The 8,151-nt window shown below is 41.9% G+C and overlaps 1 protein-coding gene across 1 annotated transcript; it reads left to right on the top strand.

Annotated features, from left to right (window-relative positions):
- Positions 1-4,066: 4,066 nt before the first annotated feature.
- NPVF (neuropeptide VF precursor) lies at positions 4,067-7,608 on the top strand (the record flags this gene model as incomplete). Its single annotated transcript, XM_079710988.1, has 3 exons — positions 4,067-4,204; positions 5,628-6,034; positions 7,557-7,608. The coding sequence occupies 3 exons, from the start codon at positions 4,067-4,069 to the stop codon at positions 7,606-7,608; spliced, it is 597 nt and encodes a 198-aa protein (XP_079567114.1).
- Positions 7,609-8,151: the final 543 nt, after the last annotated feature.

Here is an 8,151-nt window from a genome sequence, read left to right as displayed (position 1 = left end):
TTCTTCCTGCTGGACAGGGGCGTCACAGGGGTCCTGGGTTCCCGATGCCCGCTCTCTGTCAGGGTGTATTTACGGAGGGAGATGAGAGCCCGCGGAATGATAAGGCGGCTTGCTCCGACGTAGTTCAAGTGCCAGTTGGCTGGTATCCTTGTTGTAGCACCATCTGGAATTGAATCTTTTGAACCTGTTGGGAGATGAACTTAGATAATGTGTTCATATGCAGGGGCCAAACAAAACAAAGGCTATCAGTATTAATGGTCCCAACAAGGGAAATAGCCATGTCCATATCTGGATCCCCATAGAGGAGAGGAGGCTGGAAAGCCAGCTGGGGCCTTGTTCTGCTCTCTCTTTTAAATCTTCTGTTAATTTGATCTTTTTCTTTAGACTCTGAAGGTCTTCTTCAACCTGGCTGGAGGTATGAACATAGAAGCAGCCTGTCTCATTTAGTAAGGCACAGACATGTCCCTCCTCAGCTGTTATAACATTAAGGGCCGTCCTATTTTGTAAAAGCACCTTGGCCAGAGAGCCTAGGTTCTCTCTGACTGCTGTTCCTCAATGGCTGCTACTGTAGCATTCCAAGATTCCTAGACCATGATGGTGAGATGGAGAACGCTCCTCTCTAAGAGGGCTCCTCTAAAGACGCTGTGTATTATTTCAGGCAGATCAAGAATTGGGTTATCATAAGCATGTCCCCCCAATCAGGGGTTCGTTTTTGTCTCTCCCAGACAGGTCTGAAGGCCTCCTCGAGGAAGGACCCAAGGTTGGGAATGACTCCAAAGGAAGCTAAATCCTTTGTAGTCATAATGGTCACCTCTGGGACCACCACAGTAATTGTGCAGGAGCCCCTCCAAAGTGTGAGAAGATCCATACAGACGCTGTTACTGCATAGAAATGAAAATCTGGTGCACCTCAAGGATACCCCTGTTGTGGGTCCCCAGAGCCAGGCCCTGACGTTTTTGGAGTTTTCCTCTGGAAATAGACTGGGGTCCCATGGCCTAGGATTACATTGGGAAGGCCAAACACCGAGGAAATAATCATCTATACATAAAGGGGAGAAGCCAGGCTCTGACTGATTATGAGTGTGATGGGGGGATTGGCATAACAAATTTCTAAATATTAGTTGAATTACGTTATATTTTGGAGGAAAGTCTTGTCGGGAGGTTAAACTAAGTAAGTGTCGGGTGGTCACACCAATCCCCACATATTTAGTTCCCAGGGCCGAGCAATTTATGGGTATATGGTCTTCATTAATGTATTTCTTAGTCTCATTTTTCCTTGAATTTCCCCAATACAAAGTGAAATGACCCTCATGTACAACATATTTATTTTCCTCTGACCAGGGATTCCACTCCAGGCTAGTCTGATTAAAATTGAGGGTGTAGTTACAAAGAGAGTCATTTAGCTAGCCCAAAATGGGTCCCCATCCATCCAGGTTTTGGAAACACAGCTGTGACTCATCTGCCCGAGCTTGGGCTAATGCCCATACCCTGTTTTTCTCTTCGTGAGTACAAGTGGTCAGGACTATGTGAATGGCTTGCCAGGTCAGGTCAAAGGCTACAGTGAGGGCCTGAAATTCCTTAATAAAAGTGGTGGGATCCTGACTGAAGGAACCTAACTTGTTTTGAATTTGGGAAAATGTGAGACATGGGAAAGGGAACATGGACTCTTATAATGTCCATGTCTCCATTTGCTACTTCCCTTAGGGGAAGCATATTAGAACCTGTTTCCTTGATCTTGTGTGGGGAGAGGGGGCTTTTGCCCCGATAAGGGGGTGCCTGTTGGGGAGCTGTGGGTTGAGGCGGGGGCGGGGGCTGAAGCAAAGGGGGTTGATGAGGTGGGGGACAGGAAAGGTCGAGTAGAGGGTCGTCTAGGAGATCTGCTGGAGAAGGAGACAGAGGGGGTCGGGGGGATAAGGCGGCAACAGAAAGACACATGCGGCATGAGTCCCTCAGATCCGGATTCTGACTAAGGGCCATAAAGGTCTGGACATAAGGAACCTCTGAGTCCTTTCCTTGTTTCCGGCAAAAGAGATCAAGTTGGAGGCTCGTGTTATAATTTAGTGTGCCATTAAGAGGCCACCGTTCTTGGTTCCCCAGTTTAAACTGGGGCCAAGCCATGTTACAAAAGAAAATGAGCCTCTTCTTTTTGAGATTTTCAGGGTCAAATTTTTCCAGTTCCTAAGGATACAGCTGAGAGGTGAGTCTGAGGGAGGTGCCCAAGACGTACCAGAACCCATTCTTAGCCTGTATGCCGTAGAACGGGAGTCCTGAGAGTCACCGGCTGACAGAAAGGCATTCCCTTTGTCCCAGTGATCTCTCCGCGCGACTAAGGCACCAAATGGGCCGACTGTACTGAAAATCACGTCTTGACTGTGAGAGGTGACCCCTGAGCGTGTGGCTAAGGCACAAACCATGCAACTGAGGTACGAACCGTGCGACTAAGGCACCATGCGACTTGGGCAGGGAAAGAAAGAAAGGAGAGATTCCTGGGACCAGGATGGCTCAGAGGCAACACCTAGGCTCCTGTAAGTCAATCCAGACTGAGAAAAAGATGAAAGTAACAGAGAAGACAGGCTGAGGAATCCGCCTTGTAGTCCTGCTGGGAAGGCAGCGGCCAAGGGGAGGGGGCTCAGTGTTTTGCTTGAACCAACGTGTGCCTCACGGTACATGGAAGTGGTCTTGCTGGGGGCAGACGCACTAACAGCCTGGTCTGTTCCATGACCCCCTTATCCTTTCACGGGAGTCTTCAAGCGGCAGGAGCCCTAATGGCTCTTAAATGCCTGACCCGTGCCCGCACAATATCAATCGGCCTAGTCCTCAGTCAGAAGGAAGACAGAGGGACCCTCACCTGCTCTGGGCGGCAGTTACTGGGGTGAAGTGAGCCATGGAGACTTCGGAACACACCAGGGTGTAGCCCTGGCCAGAGTCCTCTGTTGCTTCCATGGCAACTTGCCTGTTCACAGAGGGTCCCAAGACATGAGGAGAGGAGGTTGGGCAGGAGATCCCCCCAAGAGATGTCCCCGTACGGGCCACCGAATGTTGGTGCTGCCAATACAGCGGGCCGACTTCCTGGTAGACCAGGGAGAGCCGACTGGCTGTATCTGTAGCGCCCATCACTAACTCTGCTCTTTGTCCTCAATAAACTCACTCTTTTCTAAAATACTTCGTGTCTGGAAATTCTTCTTCCAACCCGTGCACGGACCACAACATTACCTAAATAATATGGGCCAGGGGAGCAACAAAATTAGCCTGTGCGTGATTTACCAATCCTCTGCCAGGGTTCTTAAGGGGTTTGAGGTGGAAGGTAGGATGCGGCATCGTCATAGAAATAAAATCCCGGTGATTTATACAGTTTTGCCAAATAAGGCCCACAGGGCAAATACAAAAAGCCTTGAGCTGCCTCCAGCTTCTCCTGAGACAGCCAGTTTGTCAAAATGCCAATCGCTGGGTCTTATGCACACCCTTCACGTTACAGTTGACATTTACTCCTGAAGCTTTTTAATAACCAAACAGCATTTTACAAGAAGTTAATTAATGGCATTTTATTTGGGTCTTATGTGATTTGGAATTCTTTTCACACTTGTAATTTTGTCTGACATTTTGAAAATACTATGCCTAACTCTTTTGTGTGAAAAAAATCACTTTTTTTAAACAGAGCTAGCATGTATTGAATACTTTTTTTTCCTTCTCCCAAGAATTGACGTAAACACCAAAAAGAAAATACTTCTTGTTTGCGCTCAGAGAAATGAAGCATTCTGTTTGGAATCTTAATGACGATGGCACCAAACTTATCTAATTAAATGCTCCTTCATAATGAAGAAAATTATTTTCAAAGTTAATGAATTTGCAAGCAGAAACATTGCTGTCCTCCTAGAATGAATTACCCACATTCCTTACGTACATATTTCAGTTAAACACTAATTAATGTTGGTGCTTAAAACACGTGGGATTGAGTTCGCTGTGAAAGTGAACTTTCCTTTGTTTTTGGACAGGATAAAAAGACCACAATTTCCCTTCATGTAGACATCGGGCTGCACGTGTAAACTTAATTCTAGATTTTGGACAAAATGGAAATTATTTCATCAAAACAATTCATTTTACTGACTTTAGCCACTTCAAGCTTATTAACATCAAACATCTTCTGTTCAGATGAATCAATGATGCCCAATCTTCACAGCAAAAAGAATTATGACAAATATTCAAAGGTAAGTTTTTTAACTCTATCTAACATGACTAGCATAAGCTACTGAACATTTGTCCTGAGTCCAGTGCTTTTGTAAACAGTAAGGAAGAAGTTTGTGTTTTGTTTTTTGTCACACTTCAGCCTTCCCATGGCAGCGTATGGCTCTAACTTGTATTTGGTAGCACACAGCCTGGCCTCTCATGACCATTTTAGTGCAGAGTTTGATACTTTGCAAGCATAAGGTGCATTAATTTTCGATTTGACTCAGAAGTGCACAGTTGTAATAAGTAGTTGCAGAAATAAGTACTGGATACATTTCAGCTGGACGTTTGAATTGTCTTTCTATATCAAAGCAAAATGTTTATCCCTAGGTGGTGGAATTCCACGTTATTTTTATTTTCTTCTCTATGCCTTTATATAATTTCCCAAATTTGCTGAAATGAGTAGGTATTACTTTTTACAATCAGAAAACAGTTATTTAAAAATCTTCATATGGACAAACTTTCATGGTAAAACTAAATCCAATTAAATATTTGCTGTATTTTAAGTGGTTGCTTTAAAGTTGGTATAGTAGTGGTGTAGTAACCCACAAACCAATCGGTGTTTTACTAATATAATTTACATACTGACAAAAATATAATCAATTTCTTGAGAAATGCTTTTAGAGTGGAACTCTGAATATGAGCAGGTAAAAAAGAAGTCTCCTCCAGCTGTACCCTAAAATATGGCTAGCATCTCTGCTTTCATGAGCCCACCACTTTGGCTTTTAAAGAGGAGGGAAACAAGAGAAATGGAGAGGCAGTGGGAGGTGTCTCTAAAAGCAAAATATAAAAATCTATGAAATATTTCATAAACAACATGAATCAAAACTGAAGGAGAATAACTGCAGTAAAATAAACTTTTGCCTCATTTCAATACTTCATTATGTCTTTGCTGCTCGAACACATTGTTGCATGCACTGTATATATTTTATTAATATTTTATAGTTGTCTTACAATAGTCCAGGGACGGTGAAACTAGATTGCTTTAAGAAGCTTAATATGGGCCTCCCTGGTGGCGCAGTGGTTGAGAGTCCGCCTGCCGATGCAGGGGATACGGGTTCGTGCCCCGGTCTGGGAGGATCCCATATGCCGCGGAGCGGCTGGGCCCGTGAGCCATGGCTGCTGAGCCTGCGCATCCGGAGCCTGTGCTCCGCAACGGGAGAGGCCACAACAGTGAGAGGCCCGCGTACCACAAAAAAAAAAAAAAAAAAAAAAAAAAAAAAAAAAAAAAAAAAAAGAAGCTTAATACAAGTTATTTATTTTAAAAATTCTGCATATGAAAGCACAAACTTTGTTCATAGCTTTAACAATTCTACAGATTAAAGTCTGGATTTAACTTAATTTGGGGTTTAAATCCATTGCTTATAATAATAATGTTATTTTAATGGTTATTTCTAATTATAGCCTAGAGGAGATCTCTGCTGGGAAAAAGAAAGAAGTCTTAATTTTGAAGAGTTAAAAGACTGGGGTCCAAGAAACGTCATTAAGATGAGTACACCTGCAGTCAACAAAATGCCACCCTCAGTAGCCAACTTGCCACTGAGATTTGGGAGGACCGTGGAAGAAGAAAGAAGCACTGGGGCAATGGCCAACCCGCCTCTGAGATTTGGAAGCAATACAGAGGACAGCATCTCGAGATGTGTTCCTAATCTGCCCCAAAGGTTTGGGAGAACAACAATAGCCAAAAGTGTCACCAAGACACTGAGTGATTTGCTCCAACAATCCATGCATTCATCATCTGCCAATGGGTTACTTTACTCCGTGACCTGCCAGCCCCAAGAAATCCAGAATCCTGATCAAAAGAACCTAAGGTAAATACTTGAATACCAATTAAAAGGCATAGGCAGTTATGTAGAGCTAATCCAGAAAGTTTAAAAAGGCTTACATGTTTTCAAAACAAGTTTCTAAGAAAGTTAAGTTTCTTGGAAGGCAAAAGGAAAAGGCACAGGGAAACAAACACCTGTAAATTGAGAGCTATAGAAGGTCAGTTATAAACATGACTACAGGTATGAAATAATGAGATAGCTTCCTCTAAGCCACATATGGGCATCCCTCTCATTACTCTACAGCCACTCACTAAGTAGTAACAGGCAATGACAGAATCGGGAATTCATGCCTATGACGTATTGTCCAACATTTGACCTCTCTAGCATAAAAGGTCCTGCATGAGGGAGTTGCCTGCAGGTACAAAGGACACCATCTCAATAACCCAGGTCTCAAATTCAGAAGATCTTTTTCCTCAACTTTAAATCAAAATTTCTTTTTCCAGGACCTCATTTTATAAATAATTCCTGTTATTATAATCATTCTTTATATTGATATGTATTTATTGAATTATCTACTAGTACAAATCAGAGCACAAGCTACCACAAGAGGTTCAAAAATTTAATAAGCTGCCTACCTATTATGTTCTAGTACAGAGCATATGTTAAAAAATTTTTTAATATAAAATTGAACCTGACCCTTTAGTTAAGACCTGAAGGAAATAAGGAGGCAGGTTGTGACATCTTATCAGTGAGAGCTTCTCAGAGCACTCCTGATTTATTTTTACCATGGTACTTATCCTCACCTGACATATTATATATTTAGGGTTCATCCTTTTTACTAGAATTTCAGTTCTATAAATCCCATAATTTTTGTCCATTGTCATATTCCCAATGCCTAGAACTGTCTGGCAGGTAGTAAGCCCTCAATATTTGATAGGATAAATGAAATGATATGAGAGGCACTAATAAGGTCTTACAGAAATTCAAAAAAAAAAGAATGTTTCTTCATGTGGGAATCCAGGGATATTTCATGAGTTGGACTTTGAATGGTGACTCTGTTTTGAACATTCAGAGACTAGAGGGAAGAGAGAGGGTATTTTCAGGCAAAGAGAGGAGTATGAGCAAAGGCGCTAAAGCAAGGTGAGCCAAGAAGAGCTGGGGCTCCGTTTGGTGAGAAGAGGAAAGAAGACAAGAAGGGTGGGGTAAGAGCAGAGGGTGCAGATATTCAGAGCCACATAAAATATTCTGAATGTTGTTTATCAGGAAAAGGAGAACCACTGATGTTTCTGCTGAGGTCCTGAGATATTGTACAGGTAGAGGTTGGCAACTAATCAGATGTTGGGAGTGGGGTGGCGATGAGGGAGAGAGATGAGTCAACGGTAACATTGTCATTCTAAGTGCCCATGACAAATTCAGGATCCCATCAACATCTTACTCATTTCAAGTGCAACACAATTCAATTCAGGTATAATTAGGCAATTAGGATCATGACCTCCATTTGCATATGCTTTCTTGTACATGCTATTGTTGTGATGGATGAGAATATTTTGTACTGCTTACATTTTAGGAGACTGGGATTGAAGAAAATAGATGATGCAGAATTGAAAGAAGAAAAATAAGAAATCTGGAGCCTGTTCCTAAAGACGACATAAAGCTGTAACCACTCTGAGGTGAAGACAACAAGGAATGAAGTCATTGCCCTCTCTTAATAGATTATCATTCACAGCAACTTTTCCTTCTCAGTACAGCTAATATATTGAAAGTTAAAAAAAATGTAAAGAATATTGTAATGTAAAGATGAAATGAAAGATGAAGTAATTTTGTCTAAATAAAAAGAGCATTGAATATACTTAAGAAGCCTCTAGTAATGGGGAGAAGAGGAGAGAGAGAGACTGATTTGCCACATCACTATCGTGTGAACACAGTCACACTTAAGTAAAAAATTAAATAGAGGAGTAGCCTGGCAAATTTTATGATGAATATTAAATAATTTAACAGAATAACATGTTTGACAAATAAATGAACATGAATAATAAATTATTTACAAATATTTTTATACACCTATTTCTGCCATTGCATCAACTGTTAGTGAATCTGTGACAGATTGAAAAATTTTTTTAAAAGAAAGATAAAAGAAAAAGGCAGTTATTAGATACCTCTCT

Source organism: Hyperoodon ampullatus (genome assembly GCF_949752795.1).
Source record: "Hyperoodon ampullatus genome assembly, chromosome: 9".
NCBI lineage: Eukaryota > Metazoa > Chordata > Mammalia > Artiodactyla > Ziphiidae > Hyperoodon > Hyperoodon ampullatus.
The sequence above is the reverse complement of the archived record's forward strand: the minus strand, read 5'-3'. Positions and strand labels throughout refer to the sequence as shown.